Below are 21,867 nucleotides of genomic sequence, written 5' to 3' on the forward strand. Positions count from 1 at the left end.
CAGAGTATTTTCTAGTTGGTAGCAAGGAAAATACAATAGATGTCCAAACAGACTGGGGAATAAAGATGCATATATAGTTTTAAAATGCCATTAGCAAGTGCAGGAAATAATTAAGGCAGCAAATGGAACACTGGCCTTTATATGTACAGGGCTACATACTATAAGGATGCAGAAGTTACACTTGCAATCTGATGCAAGCGATGGTGATGCATCGAAGAAAAGGAAAACGATCACGATGGAAACAAAAGTGAAAATAATAAAGCTTTCAGAGAGAGATGAAATGCCAACAAGACCTGGGTTAGACCCCAGTTGGAATACTGTGAGGAGATTTGGGCACTATACTTTAGGAAGGATATATTGGCTTTGGAGGGAGTACAATGTAGGTTTACAAGAATGACAACTGGATTTCAGGGCTTAAGTTATGAGAAGAGATTACACAAATTAAGCCTGTTTTCTCTAGAATTTAGAAAGTTAAGAGTTGATCTAAGTCAAAACATTAACAGGAAAAAATAGCTTTGACAAAGATAAATTATTTCTACCGGTTGGAGATTCTAGGATTAAGGGACAAAGTCTAAATATTTGGGCCACATCATTTAGGAGAATGTGAAAAAGTACTTCTACATACAAAGGGAGTGGTTTGGAACTCTCTTCCACAAATATCCGAGGATGTTGGATCAATTGTTAAAATTAAGAGAGATAGGCAATTTTTCAGTGGTTTGTTGCCCCAAGGGAGAACAGCGCACGCCGTTATCGCCATTTTAAGTCAGATCATGTAAATATTGTTCTGTGCATTCTGATTTTACTTCGTGTGTTTACCTTCGTAATCACGGCTTCAAAGTGTAAATCTGATGCAAGCGATGGTGATGCATCGAAGAAAAGGAAAACGATCACGATGGAAACAAAAGTGAAAATAATAAAGCTTTCAGAGAGAGATGAAATGCCAACAAACATTGGAAAAGCATTAGGTTATAGTCGATCAACAATCAGGCCAATTATAAATGACAAGGGGAAAGTAATGGAGCGTTTAAAAGGCTCTGTCCCAATGAAAGTGACAATTATCACTCAGCAATGCAGTGGCTTAATTATCAAAATGGAAAGGCTATTGGTAATTTGGTTAGAGGATCAAAATCAGCATAATATTCCTATTAGCCTTGGCCTTGTGCAAGAATGCTTTCCTTTTATTGGTCAAGAGTATTGAATACAGGAGTTGGGAGGTCATATTGTGGCTGTACAGGACACTGGTTAGGCCACTTTTGGAATATTGTGTGCAATTCTGGTCTCCTTCGTATTGAAAGGATCTTGTGAAACTTGAGCTATAGGGAGAGGTTGGGGCTGGGGCTGCTTTCCCTGCAGCGTAGGAGGCTGAGGGGTGACTTCATAGAGGTTTATAAAATCATGAGGGGCATGGATAAGCTAAATAGACAAAGTCTTTTCCCTGGGATGGGGAGACCAGAACTAGAGGGCATAGGGTGAGAGAGGAAAGATATGAGAGATCTCTAAGGGGCAACTTTTTCATACACAGGGTGGTGCATGTGTGGAATGGGCTGCCAGAGGAAGTGGTGGAGACTAGTACAATTGCAAAATTTAAAAGGGTGGGTATATGAATAGGAAGGGTTTAAAGGGATACGGGCCGGGTGCTGGCAGGTGAGACTAGATTGGTTGGGATATTTGGATTCGTGGTGCTGGAAGAGCGCAGCAGTTCAGGCAGCATTCGAGGAGCAGTAAAATCGACGTTTCAGGCAAAAGCCCTTCACCAGGAATTAAGGCAGAGAGCCTGAAGGGTGGAGAGATAAGCTAGAGGAGGATGGGGGTGGGGAGAAAGTAGCATAGAGTACAATAGGTGAGTGGGGGAGGGGATGAAGGTGATAGTCTAGTGGTGAGGGAGCAGTGGGGAAGGAGGCCCAGGACCTCCATCTCCTCGGCAGAGTGGGAGGGGGAGTTGAAATGTTGGGCCTCAGGGCGGCGTGGTTGATTGGTGTCCTGGAGATGTTCCCTAAAGCGCTCTGCTAGGAGGCGTCCAGTCTCCCCAATGTAGAGGAGACCGCATCGGGAGCAATGGATACAATAAATTTTATTGGTGGATGTGCAGGTAAAACTTTGATGGATGTGGAAGGCTCCTTTAGGGCCTTGGATGGAGGTGAGGGAGGTGGTGTGGGCGCTGGTTTTGCAATTCCTGTGGTGGCAGGGGAAGGTGCCAAGATGGGAGGGTGGGTTGTAGGGGGGCGTGGACCTGACCAGGTAGTCACGGAGGGAACGGTCTTTGCAGAAGGCGGAAAGTGGTGGGGAGGGAAATATATCCCTGGTGGTGGGGTCTTTTTGGAGGTGGCGGAAATGTTGGCGGATGATTTGGTTTATGCGAAGGTTGGTAGGGTGGAAGGTGAGCACCAGGGGCACTCTGTCCTTGTTACGGTTGGAGGGGTGGGGTCTGAGGGCGGAGGTGCGGGATGTGGACGAGATGCGTTGGAGGCCATCTGGTAAATTGCGGTCTCTAAAGAAGGAGGCCTATCCACTCCACCCTCCTCCCTGACCGATCATCTTCATCCCCTCCCCCACTCACCTATTGTACTCTATGCCACTTTCTCCCCACCCCCACCCTCCTCTAGCTTATCTTTCCACCCTTCAGGCTCTCAGCCTTTATTCCGGAAGGGCTTTTGCCCGAAACGTCGATTTTACTGCTCCTCGTATGCTGCCTGAACTGCTGTGCTCTTCCAGCATCACTAATCCAGAATCTGGTTTCCAGCATCTGCAGTCATTGTTTTTACCTGGTTGGGATATTTGGACGAGTTGGACCGAAGGGTCTGTTTCCATGCTGTACATCTCTATGATTCTAAAAGTCGCAAAGCCTTTTCATTGATTTTAAAGCTACACATGCAGCAAGTGAAGGTGCTTGTGATGAAGAATTTATTGGAAATAGGGGTTGGTTCAACCATTTCAAAGGGAGAGTAAATTTACACAATATTAAAGTGCAAGATAAAGCAGTGAGTGCCAATGTTAGTGCTACGGAGAGAGTTTCCTGAAATGTTGAATAAAATTATTGAGGGGGGAGGTGACATGCCTGAGCAAATATTTATTGTAGATGAGACTAGCTTATTTTGGAAAAAAATGCCTGAAAGGACATTCATTTCAAAAGAGGAAAAAAAATGCTCCAGGACATAAGGCATCTAAGGATAGGCTAACGTTATTGCTTGGTGGTAATGCATCTGGGGATTGCAAGCTTAAGCCTATACTTGTGTATCGCTCCCTAAATCAGAGGGCACTTGGGAGAATCTTCGAGGCATCTCTGCCCATTATTTGGAAGGCAAACACAAAGGCTTGGGTAACAAAGCTCTCATTGAAGATTGGTTCCTGAACATTTTTGTTCCTGCTGCTGAATGCTATTGCTTGGTCAAGCAGATTCCTTTCAAAATTCTCCTTGTATTTGACAATGCCCCCAGACATCCAAGCACTTTAGATGACCTTACCCCAATGTAAATGCCATCTTTTTACCACCCAACACCATATTACTACTTCAGCCAATGGATTAGGGAATCATAGCCTCCTTTAAGGCTTACTATTTACGCTGGACCTGCTCACAAGCAGTCAGGGCTACCCAAGATGATGCAATGACCTTAAAGGAGTTCTGGAGGAATTACAACATTGCAGGCTCATGGGAGGAAGTGAAGAATAAAGGAGTCAGGAACAAATTGTGCCCCCAATTCACGCAGATGGTTTTAAAGTGTTTACAGCTGAGGACATCGCCAAAGCCAGGCAGGTTGTGGATGATATTGGTAACAATCAACTGCAGTTCGACATCAATGAAGGTGATGTCTTGGACTTGCTTGAATCCCATGTCGAAGAACTGACCAATGAGGACCTTATGGAGCTGGAGCAGTGGATGATACTATTTGAGGAAGACGACTAGGACAGGGAAACCCCAGAACCCAAGAAGATTTTGACAAAGGAGTTAGCTGAAGCTTTTCATCTCTTTAAAAAAAAAAGGGATGATAAAGTTAGAGGAGCAAGATCCTAATGCAGACAGGTTCATCAAAAGTTTACCAGATAGTTACCAATGGATTCAGCTGCTACAAGGCCATTTATAATGAGAAAAAGAAAGGCCCTGTTCAAGCCACCCTTGATGTTTACTTTCAGAAACTACTTCAGAAGTACTCCCCCACTCTCCAGCAGCAGAAACAGACCCTCACTCTCCAGCACCAGAACCATCATCCAATTAATAAAGTCATCTTTAATTATTAATTAAGGCCCCAACCGGTATGCAAGGCATCAATTGGAATGAGATCAAGTGTTAACCTTTAATCATTATCTTTTCTAAACTTTAAAAAATGTTTTTTTAAAATGTTTTTATACCTATACACAAAGACACATTCTCAATTATAAATACTGTAGTGTAGTTACATTTATTATTATATTTAAAATGTTTTCAGTAAAATATACACCAAGACAAACATTTGACTAATTAACACTAGATGTGAACTGTACGTAATTGTTCTGACTTACATACAAATTAGACTTACAAACAGCCTTAAAAACGGAACTCGTTCGTAGGCCGGGGAATTCCTGCATAATACTTGAAACAATCGCACTAAAAAGATTCATTGAGCTATTTAACATGGATTCATAACTTGATGCCAAGTATGCTATCCCCAAACTTGAAACAGTAGAACTTTAAATATTCCCTGACATCACTTTGACCCTTGAGCGAACCTAAGTAACATTTTAGCTATTTGTTCCAGGCACTATCAATATGCAAACACTAACACTGTACAATTAGACTAATCCAAGAATATTGCAAAAATAATTGTGCCTAAAGAGTGTCTTGCGAACAGTATAATTTCCTCGATCAAACATAAGCACCTTCGACTTCGATATTCTGTGCTGATTTGTCACTTCAAAATCCCTGCTGTTTTGCTTTGGACAGCTCAATGTATAATAATTTTTTTGAGTCATGTCTAAAGCACCAGTTAATTGTTTCCCAGGCATTTCTTGTCTACTACCACTGCACCAATCCTGCTATTGGCTATGACATTCAGATCTGGAAAACAAAAGCCATCATTCTCATTACTTCTGTAAGTCTTTCTGTTGCATAAACACTGGCACCCTGCATTTCAATAATCTTGAAAAGCCACAATCATTAATTTCTCCATCCTTTCTAACACTGCAATTAGTCTGATGGACATTGTCTACCACTGCTTAGATTCTCTTCAGTAAAGATGCAACCTGTAACCACATTCCACTTCAATATTCCACTGGTCATTAGGTACAGATTTAGAGAACATTACTGGGTAGTCACATCCTAACTACTACTCTCCATACAATTAACTCAGATTGAGACTCTATGAAAAACAAAACTTAGTTTCCAATCTTCACCTTTGCTGCTATCATGTGAAACTTCTGACAGCCAGATACCAAAGTAGGAAACCAGAGAAGAATGTAACATTAAGTTTTCCTTCTTCCAAACTAATACCCAGAATCTTAGAAATCTCGCATATGAGCTCAAAGTTCTTTAATGCCTTCCAGCTATAGCTCCTTAACATTAAATATTAATGATAGAATTAATATACCATTAACAGAGAAGACACAAGTAGCATCATTTCAGAGTTGACATAATTTATGCAAGATGATCAACTGAATGCAGAAGTTAGTGTGGTAGAAGTTGAGATCACAAATAATCCCCGTGGGGCTACTGAGAACGAGGGGTAAGATTTATAGTGTTAGTGTACAAACTGTGATAGGATCGCAAGCCATCAACCACCGTTGATTGTGAAATTCACAATTCTGCCTTGTGAATCAAACTAGCATTATTTGCATTGCCAATGCACCAGAAGCTTCAGCTGATATCAGCAGCCTCCACAGTATTTTTTTTTAAGCTGAAACATTCTGACTAAGCATGCTTCGAGTATCATGAATTCAGTAATACATAATGTTGCAGTTGAAACCACAATTCAATATGGAAGTTTATACAAACACAAAAGCTGACACTTAAAATGTATGTTAAAGCAGCAAAGCATGACACAAAACACTGAATAACATCATTCGCCATCTTTCCGAAGATACAACCACTTACTTTACTAGTCAACATTAACTACTGATTTTAGTTACTAAGATTGGGTTTTAGTGCCAAGTGCAAATTCAGTACCAACCTCTTGCTCCCGTTGAAAGATAACAACTCTGCCACCTTTATCCCCAGTCGCTAACAAGTCTCCAGAGTAGTTGAATTCAACAGTTGAAATGATATCCGCTGTAACAAGAGAACAGGAAAAAAAAACTTAGCACTGAATTTTTTTCTTTCAAGAAAATCAGGAAATTTAAATTTTGGTGGTTTCAGGTGAAGCTTGAAAACAAATGAAAAATATCAAATGATTAGCTTCTAGTAGGAGCAAAAGAAAATTTATACTTTGGGAAATCATAAATATGCAATATTTTCCATTTACATTGATTTTTCAACAAACTTCAGGAAATACAGATTTGCAATATTGATCTCATTTCTGTTGTGAACCTTGCTATACGCAAATGATTAAATGAACTTCTTTACGTGACAGTGACTGCTCTTCAAAGCTAAATGACTAAAGTGCTGGATCACCCTGGCACTCAAACTGAGTCAAGCAGAATTAGTTAATGACAGAAAAATACACAATTCTACAGATAGCTACACAAACCACTACATAAGAAAGTGATTTTAAAAAATTTATAGTTTACAGATTGGAGAGATCATGTGCTTTCTTTTATACCCAGTGTACTGGCGCACTCAAAATGAACCATCCCTCTAGAAATACGGAACAGTCATGTCAAGGTCATTTGGCCCATCTGGTAGGGAGGTTAAAAACCAAATGCAACTAGAGAAAATGTGATGGTTAATTATTAATTAGGGTATAATTGGATAAGCAATTGACTGGGTACAACCTTTGAGCCATGAGGTCTGGGTTCAAGTCCTATCTGCTCCAGAATTATGCAATAATATCTCTGAACAGATTAATTAGAAAATATACAACTGGGTGAGCAAATGACCCGATATAGATATTGAGTTGGGGGTGGATGAAGGTGGTGTGGTTCAGTGGTCATGTCCCTACTATGATTTAGCAGACCAGTTTCAAGTCTCATTCGCAGTAGAGGTGTACAGTAACATCTCTTAACAGGCTTATCTGAAAATATCTAGATACAGGGGATTTAGGGAGTAATCAATGTGGCTGGAGTTTGTGGCTTGAAGGAAATAAAACTGACCAGGAAAGTATTTTCTGACCTCTAACTAGCATTTAACCTTTATCATTTAACACCTATGTCAGCTGCTTCAAAGCATCGAAGATGGTGAGAGTGCATGGGAGACGAGAGAGGAGAATAGGTAGAATACAATAAACACAAGAGTATGTCAAACATCAAGTAAATGAAAAAAGGTGGCTTATGTTACCTGTTTTATTAACAAGTGATTTTTATTCAACATATTTGATTATTTAAGTTTAACTTCTTTAATCATATAGGGATTGCATCACTCATTGACACTTATGTAATGTTTGGAAAAACATAAATCGTATAAACTCCTAGAATGTGCTCTAATTAATTGCCCTTCACTAGTGGGATCCCACAACAGAACAATCAGTAAACTGCAATTACAATGAAATTTCACAAAAAATGTAGTAACATTTTAAATAATTATTAAAATCCCATTCTTTATCACTACTACAATCCCTACTACCCAGCGAACTGATTATACTCTCCAAAAGATCGATTTCACCTATTCAGACTATTAACTCCTGAAAATGAATCAAATGGTGCAATGACCACACCTTACCTTTCAATTTGTGACAACTCGTCCTCAATTTTAATCTCATGAACCAAATGTCTTTAGTGCACTAATGCTTTCACAAGACAAACTGTTCTCACAATTCTGTTCATGCCCCCTTCTGCAAACGTTCACACACATACCAACAAGAAAATAACTGAATATTTGTGCTTCACGATCAATAATTTGACCACTCAAAACAAATCAGGTAGAATATTTTGTAGTTATATACACTATGCTTTATAGGCTCACAAAGAAAATGATACTTTCACGAGAGTTGAATTTAAAAGAAAAATTGCAATGTTCGCCTGAAGGAAATACCTTTTCTTGAAGGGGATTCTAACAGCCTTTGTAATTTAAGTAATGAAAATAGCCTCACTTCCACATGTAGTTCCACCACAACTTACATGGCAGAGATTACGATCACAACTCACAACAGCAATCCATTTAATCAGATAACAACTCTCAACATGAATGCAAATACATTGCTATCTTCCTGTGCATAAGCAGGGTCTCAACTTGATATGTAGTAGAAACAAAACAATCATAAGCTGATCCAAGTGTCTTAAAATAAAATTAACTGAAGACACACTTTCTGCAGTAATGAGAAACTCCAAAACTCTTTATGGGATTAAGAATATTTAATGAGAAACTAATCAAAACACTTTTATTAAACAGTGAGAAAGCAACTATACTTCCCTCACTGAAATTCCACTGCTTCCCTTCCGATCACCCCACAGCATGGCGGCTCAGTGCTTAGCACTGCTGCGTCACAGAAACCCTGTGACTGCCTGGGTTTCCTCCAGATACTCTGGTTTCCTCCCACAATCCAAAGATGTGCAAGTTCGGTGGATTGGCTCTGCTAAATTGTCCAGTGTCCTGGCATCTGAAGGTTAGCTGCATTAGATATGGGAATTGCAGGGTTACATGGAATATGTAGGGGGTGGGTCTGGGTAAAATGCTCTTTGGAGGGTCAGTATAGACTTGATGAGGCAAATGGCCTGTTTCCACACTTTAGGGATTCCATGATCCTATCGCAGGAAATAGCAGCCTGTATTTTAAGCTCAATGTGAATGCTACCACCAAGTTTCAGTTTTCTCTCATTTCATAATTTTGTTTACTGAGAGACTGGGGTTCGCTATTTGTAAGAAATTTAACTGGATTATTGGTCTGTTACTTTATGCTGTTACTGCAATACACAAGGTCTATAAAAAGCTTGAGTGAATTTCATGATAACAAAAGCATCGAAATACCCCAGTTCATGAACAATGAATAATGAAAGCATTCCACATGAATATTCAGACAGCATTCATTTCATGGATAGGACCCCAACACTGAACGCTCAAATCCTCATTTGGGACCACACTAAAGTCAAACTCCTGTTTTGGATTCAAATTCACAGAATATGGTATATGCAGATAGAGGAGTCTCTAACTGGTGAAAATCATTTGAACTTGCTGCACTTGCATAAGCATGTACTTATAATTTGAGCCACTTCTGAGGTCCATTTCAAAACATGGGGCAGAACTTTTTATTTAAAGAGCAAGCATGGAGATGAGCCTAAAGTCAGAATGTACCTCTGCTTGTGAGTGGGTTGGGTTTTCCATTCGATTATGTCCTTCTCAGGTGCATTTGTGGGTAAAATGCTAAATTTTATGGGCAGGAGGTTGTGAAGCCCTCCAGGACCATTTGGACTTCCAACACCTGGTTGCCACGTTTAAAAGGTAACTGAAAACACTTCATTCTCTGCAATCCAGAAACATCACTTAATATTTGTTCATCACCCCATCACCCGAAAAGCAGCAACAAGCATTAGCCATGTCTTGGCAACGTATCGAGAAGTGAAAGCAAGTTCTTCCCCTATTAGCATTCATGACAGGCTCAAGAGAACTAATCTCTCGAGCTGCAAAAAGGTGAATGATCTGCCGTGTTCTACAAGGGTATGTACTACTAATACTCAATTTCGTATGCACCAATGTGGGTAAACATTGGAAGGTTGCCAGTGCAGAGGGAAAATGGTGCTAGGCAACTCCATCAGATGCCTCATGTATAATTTATTAGTGAGTTTTGAGGAGATGTGTAGCTCAGGTTGAGGCTCTGGATGTAGGTCTGCTTGCTGAGCTGAAAGGTTAGTTTTCAGACATTTAGCCACCATATAAGGTAACATCTTCAGTGAGCCTCCAAATGAAGCACTGGTGGTGTAGCCCGCTTTCTATTTATATGTTTGAGTTTCCTAGGGTTGATAATGTCATTTCCTGTGGTAACACCATTTTCTGTTCTTTGTCGTATCCTTCCATATGGATGAGGAAGGATACCACTTCGACTGGGACAACACATCCATCCGAGGACAAGCCAAACAGAGACATGCATGAGAATTCCTACAAGCATGGCATTCCAACTGGAACTCCATCAGCAAACATGTTGATTTGGATCCCATTTACCACCCTGAGAAAAAGAACAAGAAATGACATCACCATAGGAAATGACATCACCGAAAATGACATCACCAACCCTAGGAAACTCGAACATATAAAACAGAAAGCGGACTACACAACCAGTGCTTCATTCGGAGACTCACTTAAGATGTTACCTAATATGATGTCGAAAATCTGAAAACGAACCTTCCAGCTCAGCGAGCTAACCTACATTCACAATCAATCATTGCTGTGTTATGTCACCGCAGCTACCAATACATCTGCCAAGGTTCACACTTAAAACATGAAAGGAACTTTAACACTCAGCAGCTCACAACGTCAGATTACTGATTTTTCATTACAATAAGGAGAATGTACATATCTGATAGCTTTTAAAAAACGTATGGGAAAAAGACAAAAATGGCGTTTTGAGTTAAGCCCTCTTTAGCAGGTTTGCTTGTATCAGCAGTAAGGCTGCCTCAGGCATCACCCTAAAGCACAGAGTGATTTAACAACCAGCTAGCCTGTACATGACTGACACTTCTAAGGAGCTGATCAACATGGAGGGCTTCACTCCTAACACAAGCAGTGGTGATGTTCCTACCTCTGTGCCAGAAGGCCAAGGTTCACGTCTCACCAGATGTGGAGTTGTTCCAATAATATGTCTGAGCAGGTTGACTAGAATAACTATATGCAAAGAAATGTTTGGTTATGAAGGAGCTAAATCCATGAAGTTTGTATGCACTGGAGCTTCAATGAAGAAATCTGCACTGCCAGCTACAAGCCTCATACATAGAATCAAATTTGCGAACCACGTGCTTTTTGTTCTTGGCAAACAAAATGACACCCATAAACACAACCGCAGCAGATTGGGTGTTCATGAGTATTCATGACATAGTAACAAATGCGAATCAGGATTCTAACTATGAGGTTGGGAAAATGTCCTGCTTGAAGAATGCACTAACCTAATAGCAAAACATTAATCAGCTGTCAGGGACCTTATTTTTTTCCTCCTGTCCACCCTCCCTCCTAAAAGCTCTGGATGGGCACAAAAAACTCCTCCCCATACTGCTCAAATTTGAAACAAAATATTAATAAAAACAAAGACCAGTTTAATGATTCACAATAAATATATATGCATGTATTGGCTTGCCTCAGTTGTGAACATCCTGCATTCAATTTCAGGGCTATAATTTATAGGCAAGCAAAAATTTCCTTCTGCAATATTGTTCATCAAAACAATGGAATCCAGTAAGCAACATTTAAAGTATCACAGGAGAGCAAGCTCCAGACTCACACTTACTGACAGCTGTGAAGCAGAATGCAAGGAGTTTAAATGGAGATTAAACATGCAGGTTTATAATACTGGCAATAACAGAATTATTTTTTCATCACTTCGTTCAAATAATTTTCCAAATTTGATGCTTAGATAGAAGCTGAAGCCTTTTGGTAAAGTGAGAAGATAAATTTAAAATGCATGCAATTCATAGACATTTTATTCTCAAAAGACCTGATGAATGCGAAGCACCTGCATGCATTTTCATTACCTTATACAGACATTTCAACATACTCCAAGTGTATCGAGTGCATACAAGCCTGATCACAATATTTTGTTTACATATTTGTTGCTAGTAATCTTTACTTGCCAAAAGCCAATGATATCTACTTTGTACTACATATCCCTGGTAAACTCTTACTTACAGTAGGAATTGATACAAGAAAATTGATAAACTTATAGCTACTGGCACTAAAATTCACCAAGTAATCCAAGTAATATTATCTACATTAATGCTTATTAAAAGAATAAAGAGGATTGTCGCTACTTCAAATGATCAAAAGCAGTAGTTAAAATAAAAATCAAACTGCCAAAATGGTGAAGTTAAGGAATTGAAATTAATTTATATGTCATTTTCTGGTGAGAAGTATATCTTAAATAATTAATAAAGCAATTTGTTTTGCAGTAAGAGAAATAGGTCATATATACGAAGTCTCTCAATTGAGAGCACAACATTTAGCATTTACAACATATATTGAAAAGAGGTAAACCCATGCAACTCAAAAGCAAGTGAAAAATCATGAAAATATTAACTACCAAAAACACGATCCAAGTAAAGTTTAAATTGTAATAATACAGCTGAATGAGATTCTCTTCTGCAGACTTCCCCTTTGATATGCAATTTGGGGAAGCAGCATGCTGCAGAACCTATGGGAATGGAAGTTTAAAAATCCGCACAAAATCTTAACATATAGTTATGAATTCTCAAGATGCTAGGATTTGAATCCTTGGTATATATTTCATACCTTGATCAAAAGATGATGTTGACATCAGTGAATTAGTACCAGAGGTAGAAGTCTTAAACACCTGAGAGAAATTGCAAGGAAAGCATTTCATCTTCTGCAGTATGCAAATGCAGCTTTAATTTCCTCATTTGACACTTCCACAATCCAAATGGCTGAGCACCCTCGTCTTTTACAAGATTTCCTTTTGCTATAGATTTTCCAGATGCCTGCATTGCATAGAACAGTCAAATGTTTTAGATCAGAAAGAATAGGCACGAGACGGATGGACTCTGCATTTAAACATGACAGCGCAGGCCTCATACGCTATTCTTAAGTTGCTGTTAACACATTGTATTAAGAGCTGTCCATTTCATTGCCAACAATTTAAAATAAAACCAATGCAACTGTCACCTTGATAAACAATCAAATCCTAGCTTGGCATTAGAACAAATTCTTATGAATTAAGCAAAATTCAACTGCGTTTGACAATAATCCAAAATGAAACCTAAATTTTGCTTCATCTTGCAAGCTATTAGTATTTAAAGTGCAGCACTGATTTTCCAATTCAACTCAGCAGCATGACAGTGTCCAATCAAAAGATACTAAGCATAAGCATTTTTTTGGGAATACTGCAGCGTGTTTGCTCTCAGGACATGGTAAGCAACCAAGGTCAGGTGCTCAGTAAATTATCCTTCAGCCAACCACAGTCCATTTCACAAATGCACAACTGATAAGTCAAATGATTTAAATTTTCCATTTTTAAATTTAACTACAGTGCTTATATGTGCATTTTACAACTTCTGTTGAAGTCTGCAGTCAAAATGATAGTTATATTTTCCTTTCAATATTTATTATCTTTTTGAAGAGAAATCAGATATCAAAACTAGCGCATGATCACATAATCCGCTCACATTTTCTGACTTCGCTTATAAAGTGTGTGCATATGTGAACATGGCAGTGATGGGTGATTGGGTTCAGAGTGGGGATGGGAAGGAAGAGTGGAAATACAAAAGGAAAATAGAACACTGTTCAGTAGCTAAGCATCTTTTTCAGTCCCCCCCCAGCTATTAGGAGGTACAGTACACCACTCAAAATATATACACTTGAAACACTTACATCAACCAATAAAGTAAAAAGCAACATCTATTTTGAGCAATTTCGAAGTTGCCAGCTGTAGTGTCAAGTCTTTTGTTTTTACTTACTCACTCACAGATCTCACTTTCTTCTCTGCTATTCAACAGCACTGTCCATTACATGAAATTTGTTTTCAATATTTACTTGTGTTGATTAATTACTTTTCACTGACAAGAAGCAATGATACAAAGCACATTTGGCAGGAATCTTGCTCCTCTCCACTGCATTCGAACATTTTGTCTCCTCATAAATTGATGACCATCCTTCGAGAATGTTATGCTTGAATTGCTTAAAACAAGTCTCCCCTTCCTACCACAGTACTGAAACAACAAAATCTCAAAATTACATCATATGGGAACACAACACAAATAACATGACTTTCCTCCTCAACCTGTGTGCAGCCTTCAAATGAGCGACTACATCATCCTGCTTCAAAGCCTCTCCACAATCTTTCAGCTGGGAAGGGCTGTGTTTAGCTGGCTCCATTCTTAGCCAGCTAAGTGTAGCCAGTAAATTATCTGTAACAACTTCTTTCCCCACTCACCCCAATTTACCTCTGTTTCCCAGTATCCATCTCTGATATGATCTTCCTCTCCTGTCAATCGGGGTCAGTTTGGCAAAGTTAGTTGCAATGCAGAGAGATGCCAACCAGCATGGGTTCAATTCAGCTGAGGTTACCATGAAGGACTCTCCTTCCCAACCTCTCCCCTCAGAGTTGTGGTGACCCTCAAGTTAAACCATTATCAGTTATCTCTCTGACAGAGCAGAGCCCTATGGTTGCCTGGAAAATGGTGATTTTACCTTTAAGGCCCTACATGCACATATATGCTTTCCTTCACAAAGTAGTTATTCTCCTGTTTGAGGTTTTGGTGGCAACATCTATACCAGCCCCCCAGGACTACTTTTTCTTTCTTCCAGGAGAAAGTGAGGACTGCAGATGCTAGAGATCAGAGTTGAGAGTATGGTGCTTGAAAAGTAGGTGCTTTTCAGATCAGCAGGTCAGGCAGCATCTGAGGTGCAGGAGAATCGACATCCTGGGCATAAGCCCTTCGTCAGGGCTTCATTCCTGAGGAAGGGCACCTGCCCAAACTGTCAATTCTCCTCTCCTCGAATGCTGCCTGACCTGCTATGCTTTTCCAGCACGACATTTCTTAATTCCATCCAAAGTAACTAATCGTGAAGCCTATTCCCCATCATTATAGAACTAATTTTTTTTTACAAAAAACTACTAAGAAGTTGGAAATCACATACAAACAAAAGAACGTTTGAAGTACTCAATATGCCTGGCAGAGTTTGTGGAAAGACAAACAGAATTAACTGAAACTTGAGAGATTTTCTCTCTCCAACAATACTGCCAAGCTTGCTGAATGCTTCTGGCATGTTCTCCTTTGCAACTGACCGTTACAGGTCTACTTTGTCCTCTGAAGACCAACAACGTTCTAATTATTTACATTGGGGGTTAACCAGCATCTTGAGACCTCTACCACAAAGCTTCAATGTCAACCAACCTGTAACACTTGTAGCATACATTTCTCTATGCTATAGTAGGTAAACCTATCTTTATTTTGCTAGAGGGAGAGAGGGAGAGAGGGAGAGAGAGAGAGAGAGAAAAAAAGAGAGAGAGAGAGAGAGTGAGAGTGTGTTGGTGAACACAAAAAGAGAGAGAGAGAGTGAGAGTGAGTGTGTGTTGGTGAACACATTTAGAGTTCATCTGGGAACACACCTTAATTTTCCAGCGTTTATTAGTAGCATACAATGTGCCTAAGTGTGAGCAGATATTCAACTGTCCAACAAGGCTTTGTGGTTGTTCAGCCAAATCCAGAAGGAGAACCCAGTGCTATCAGAGCACTGCTATGCACAGTCCCCATGAAATTTTATGATTTTCCTTTTGTTTTACAGAAGCAGAATTTTCAAAACACGTAATAAAAATATTCTAATCTAAAACCTTCGGAAAATTACAAAGGACATCACGTTTCAATTATACATCTTAAGCAACAAACAAGAATGCTGTTAGGTGCAAAGAAATATCAATACAAAAAAAAGACAAGAAAAATTGGAGTGGTTTTTGGAGATGAATTTTGAATGAGATCTTTTAAATATTTATCATCAATAGCGGTTAGGTAGAACAGATTGCTTCCAATGATCAAGGGAGCTATAAAGGCATAAATAAAAGAGTAATTCAAAAGATTTAGTACAAACAGCAAGGAATTCCAACTGTCCATATCTGCCTCCATCAATGCAATGACCCCACCACAAAGGCTGTGGTGTACACAACTTGACTTAATGATTAGATATACCCACAATTTGTATTCAACTGCACAGAAAAAAAAAGGATGCATAGATACTGCTTTGAATAAGACTGCTGCTCATATGGAGGCTAAACATTAATACAAAGTAATTAGGTCAAAGAATGCCTTGGGTTGGGACTTCTATGTAATTATAGTACAAATAAATGCTCTGCTTAGACTTTTAAGTTGAAAAATAATGCTTTGACACTTCAAACAAAGATAACTATTCAAAGTTAGAGTCATTAATACAGATCAGAGAAATTTATTGTTACAAATACACATTATTCTGGGAGGTACAAAGAATAGGAGCGTATCCCTTGGCCCTTTGAGCCTGAACATCTGAAACTCAACATTTAGCAACTCGATGATAGGGTTTGTGTTCCCACAAAAAGGCATTTCCTCAGCCACACTTTCTTCAAAATGCCAAAGGACTCAGGTTTTTAAATGTGTGACTTATTAGTGCAAGCAAAGCAGTAAAACAGCACATCATATAATCCTATAAATAAGAATATCCAATTTCAACCCACTTCTGAAATACAGTAGTATTCAAATTTTTAATATATTAAAATTAATCTCCTTTGGCACAAAACATGAAGAATTGAGATGAAATGTAACATGCACATCAGGCAGAATTAAAAGTGAGCAAGATAAAACAGGCAAGAATAATAGATAGGGAGGAAATCTGAAAAAAAAATCATTGTTTTGGAAGTTGGGGGAGGACAGGAAAAGGGTGAAAAAAGAAAAATTCTTCAAGGGAGGCGGTTGTCAGGAAAGGAGAGAGATTGGGGTAGTAAGTGAGTGAGAAAGATGGAACTACTTTTAAGGAGAGAGGATACAGTGACGAGAAGAGTCCTTCAAAGACTACCTGTTATTTGTATAGTCATTGTTCATTTAACACTAACAGAAGGAGGACATATCCAACAAAATATTGTGGGGTAGTGCCAGGCATCCATAGTTGTGATTGAAGTCAGGAGATAGCATATTACCCATACAAAAATTTGAATGAACACCAGCATTAGACCCTGGTTTCATTATCTGACTTCTTCATTGGTAGTCTCTTGCTTCACTTGTCTCTGCTGAATAAGCTTCCTCATTTTCCCTTTCATCTCAACCCTACCATTCCATAAACTCACTCTAACAATACTTATAACTGCCACTGTGCCTGTCTCTGCATTTAATTAACTTTTGTGATCAACATACTCTGCAGACAGAGGAGCGATTCAGCTATGAAGGACTAGATATGTTGAAGATGCTTTCCCTCGAGTAGAGGCGGCCAAGGGAGTAGCACCTGAATGAAGCATACAAGGTTATGAAGGCACTGATAGGGAGAAATCATTCCCCTTAGTAGAGGGGCCAAAACTAAAGGGCAGAGTTTTAAGGCAAAGAGCAAAAGATTTAAGGAAAAAGATTTTCATCCTCTGAAACCCTGTCTAAAAAGGGTGGGAGAGCATACAAGGTTACAGGTCAAGCGCTAGAAAATTTGATGACAGAAGATGTGCAATGGCTAACATGGACACAGTAGATCTTTTATCATACTGTAAAACCACAAAACATGGTGGATGAAGTAAAAGTCCGCTCAAGTGCCAAATTTGTATTTTGATTTAAAACAGGCGAAGGAATTTTGTTTTTCATTTGTGGATATGGGCATTGTTGACTTGCCAGCATTTATTGCTCATCCCTAGTAGCCCTTGAGAAGATGGTGTCACACTGTTTTCTTCAACTGCTGCAGTCCACATGCTACGGGCTGATACACTGCCTTAGGGAAGGAATTCAAGGATTTTGACCCAGCGACAGAAATGAAATGGCAATATATTTCCGAGTCAGGATCGTGAGTGACTTGGAGGAGAGCTTGCAGGTAGTGGTGTTCCTTATATCTGCTGCCCTTATTCTTCTAGATGGATGTAGTCGTAAGGTTTGGAAGATGTTGTCCAAGGATCTTTGGTGAATTTCTGCAGTGCATCTTGTAGATACTACACACTGCTGCTAATGAGCATCAGTGTTGGAAGGAGTGCATGTATTACCAATCAAGCAAGCTGCTTTGTTCTGGATGATATCAAGCTAGTGGAGTGTTGCTGGGAACGCGCCCACCCAGATAAGTGGGGAACATTCATCACAGTCCTGACTTGTGCCTTGTAAATGATGGACAGAGTTTGGGGAGTCAGGAGATGAGTTACTTTCTGCAGTATTCCTAGCCTCTGACTTGCTCTTGTAGCCAGTGTTTGTGGGGAGTCCAGTTGAGTTTCTGGTCAATTGTAATCCCTTAGGATGTTGATAGTGGGAGATTCAGTGATGATAGCATGACAGAATGTCAACAGCTATTAGTTAGGTTGTTTCTTATTGGAGATGGTCATTGCCTATCACAAAAACTCATGAGTTTAAGTTATTTTCTCACATTTCATTTCAGTGTCCTTCCTGAATCCAGATTTTCCCTTCTGATTCCAGTGCTCATCCTTAATGCTCCCAAACCTTAGATTAAATTCCTGATTTCATGATCAATATGGTCAATCCCTTATCCACTCCCATCCCACCCAGCCTTCTGGACTTCCCACCCACAAAATAAGAGCAAACCACAAGTCCCTTCGCATTGTTTATTGATTTACAACTGTGAAGTGTCTATCTTAGGGCCTGATTTACAGTTCTCATTTAGTACTCTTCGCAAGCTTGAATCTCTAATGTAGTGGCACAGTAGCATGAATTGCATACTTTGAATACTCTCTAATCAGTAATATTACAGCCATAACACACATGGAGGAGGGGAAGTTCAATTGAGACATTCAAGAGGGCATTGGACAATTATCTTCAGAAAAATCAGGACAGTGACATGAAGAGGACACTTGAAAAGCTGGTACAACACAGTGGACTAAATGGTTTCCTTTGGTGCTGCAAGACTTCTGTGATAGCTGTTGGATTTACCTGTTGCTTTTATTATCTGTCTTGTATCTTTCCTGGCTGCGACTCTCAGGAACTAAATATTTGCAAAAGCCAAACTAATTTTTTTTTTCACTTCTAATACATTAAATAATTAGATGGTCGAAATGCCAAAATCCTTTCTGAAAATTCAGTGTTAAGAAACCAGTTTAGGTAAAGCTCTAAATCATACAACAAAGGCGAGGGGAAGGATCCTTTAGTGGCATACTGGGATCTCAGTGCCAAAATAACACACCTCGATCACAGAAGAAGCGGTATCAGACAAAGTGATACTAAAATGGCCTTAGCTACTTTCGGACCATGTGATACCATTCTTCACCACCAAATTCTCATCTGCCAGCAACCTCCTCTAACCCATTCAAAGCTCCTTTTGTACATTGGGTAGCCTCCTTGAGAAGTTTGTCTTTTGTTGCAAAATGACAAATACTGGAAAAAGTTATAATAACCAACACATGCAGATTGACCTGCTCTGTGCTTTCAATGGTTATTTTTAGTTAGTTTAATCTTGAAATAATTTAGCACGTAACAAAGTACATCAGAAAATTCTGTGCTATGAATCTTTATTCATTAAAATGGAAATATGCAATTAAACAACCTTTAATTTCAAAAACAGACAAAACATTCCTCTCAACTATGCAATTAGAATTTAGTCATTCATGGTCTTCAAATGAAGAAATATTCATGAATATTTACAGCTCAAATATTTCAGAATCTTAAAATAACTGTACATTTAAAAATATTAATTTGGCAATTCGGTGTGGAATTGAATTTGCAGCCAAAAATTTGCAGCTGACTGTTTTGAAGAAAATGTACATTAGCTGTACTGGTGAACTTAAGTGTAGTCTATGAGTGCTTATGATAAAATAAAGTATATAATAAACTTAGATTTAAAAAGTGTGAATTCAATGAGTCTCTGGAGGAGAAAGCTCTCAAACCATGACAAAGACACATTTGGTATCAACAGGCCAATATGGAGATTGCATGCTGGAATTCCCTAAATGACACACACAGTTAGAAATGGTCTTCAACTGGAGATGAAGATTTCCCACATGATCTTTTGCTTTTGAAACCGGCTGAGCACTGAATCATTATGAAGTCCACTGTAACAAACATTTATTAATATCCTTTAAAAAAAACTTTAATTCTCTAATGTTCCAGTGTACAAAAGGTCCTTTTATAATAAAGGGTTTGAATGATTCAATTGTTTCAAAAGTGGCAATGTTTTACAATGCTTATTGGCTTAAAAGGCTTTATGCAAAGTAGTTGAGGACAAGCTATAGCTGTGGTCCATTCATAGGAGAAACCAGAATGTGTTTTTGACATTTACAGCCATCTTGAATACCAGAGTTCACCATTCACTTTGATTCAGTAGGTTTTCTGCATCCATGAACAAGGCAACAACATTACACACCAAACCAATACTAAAAGATATAAGCCTCAAATATTTATAATACCAATTACCTACCATTTACAAAACTTGCTTAAGATGCAAGTAACTGCTTTTCATGAAAATGTGTCAATTTTATTCTTTGAATGTCTGTCAGTTTCTTCTTCCGAATTGTTAAGACTTCAGGACCACTCAGGAAGTATTTGAGGGCATCTGAGCATGGGTACTCTTCAGGGAAGAGGAGTTCTAGGACTTCAGTTGGGCTGCAGTAAAAACCAAAAACCGCGGTCAAGGCCCAAGACAACCCGTGAACAATGCCACAGGAGATTGACTACAACATATACGACATTAAACACACTTAACTGAAACATGCCCAAAAGAACTGAAGTTAATACATTGTTTAGTCATCCTTTGTATACAGATCTAATGACCATAAAAATTTAGTTCAGTGTAATAGAAATATCAGTATTCCTGAAAGAAAAAAAAATCAATGTACAAAAGACAAGCTTTGGAAGTCCTTGGAACACAAGATCTTTTGTAACAGAAAAGGCCAGATATATAAAACTTTTCCCACTAACACCCTAACTCTCAAAAGTTTCTCTTGCATTATTACTTCACTTATAATTTTCCATGCATTTTGTTAACTTTGATAATGCAAATACAATGAAAACAATTCCTGAAGTGTGGGTCTGCTTATAGGCTTAGTTAAATGTAATGAAAAAAATATTTTTAAGCACATTCAAGAATGGTGCTGATGGACTTTCAACTAAGCAGTTATAAAAAATGCATTAAAACAGAAATAAATAGGAAGTATGCATCACAAATTATATTGCTTTTAAGTCAATGAATTTATCCCAAGTTACTCATTAAGTCTTCAGTTGGAAAAATGAATATTGTTTCAAATATGATGATACTTAAAAATTTAATTACAAAATACATCTTTCATATTTTGTGATTATTGAAAAGAGATGGAAACAGTCACTGAGAACTCACACATTAAAAGTTTACGTTTCATGCCTTAATGTGAATTGTGTCCCCCAACTTCTAAAATCATTCTCTCACACACAACCATCTAGCCACAGGGTTAAACACAGAAAAATACTCAAAAACCTGCAGTTAGGCAGCATTTGTGGAGAGAGAGGGAGGGGGAGAGGGAGAGAAAGAGAAATAAATCAGTAGTTAAATGGTTCAAGTTTGTGACATTCGTTAGAGCTGGGAAGAACTTAGAGATGCAATAGATTTTGAGCTTAGAGGATGGGTGGAACAAAGAAAAGAAAGTTGTTAACGTGTGATATCAAGGAAGACAGAGCAATTCAAATGACAGAAAAAGTTTAATCCTCTAGGATCAAAAGGAATGGTGATGGGTCAAGAATAAAAATGTATCAAGACACGTCTAGAGCAAGTGCGCTACTAACTGAAAGAAATAAAATACAAAACAAGCAAAGGAAACAGACAGGGACGGAAGTTTACAGTCTGACATTGATGAACGCAGTACTGAATGCAGAAGGCTATACATGCGTCTGAAAAACGGCGTGCAGTCCTTGAAGTTTACATTGAGCCTCACAGTATGCAGAGGACTGAAACAGCAGCACTGTGAGCAAGTTGAAGAATTAGAACAGGCCACCATAAAGCTCAGAATCACATCTGCACTCAGAACGACAATGT

The 21,867-nt window shown here is 38.8% G+C and overlaps 1 protein-coding gene across 4 annotated transcripts in view; it reads right to left on the reverse strand.

Annotated features, from left to right (window-relative positions):
* ppp2r2d (protein phosphatase 2, regulatory subunit B, delta) overlaps positions 1 to 21,867 on the reverse strand; it is a 59,528-nt gene that overhangs the window by 21,201 nt on the left and 16,460 nt on the right. For 2 of the 4 annotated variants that reach the window (XM_043712587.1, XM_043712590.1), the window contains exon 3: positions 6,138 to 6,235. In XM_043712587.1, coding sequence (XP_043568522.1) covers positions 6,138 to 6,235 — 98 coding nt within the window. Of the gene's footprint in view, positions 1 to 6,137; positions 6,236 to 12,486; positions 12,693 to 20,280; positions 20,466 to 21,867 lie in introns of all 4 variants that reach the window. The other 2 variants (XM_043712588.1, XM_043712589.1) reach the window with 2 other exon arrangements.

This window comes from Chiloscyllium plagiosum, chromosome 22, assembly GCF_004010195.1.
Source record: "Chiloscyllium plagiosum isolate BGI_BamShark_2017 chromosome 22, ASM401019v2, whole genome shotgun sequence".
Taxonomy (NCBI): Eukaryota; Metazoa; Chordata; class Chondrichthyes; order Orectolobiformes; family Hemiscylliidae; genus Chiloscyllium; species Chiloscyllium plagiosum.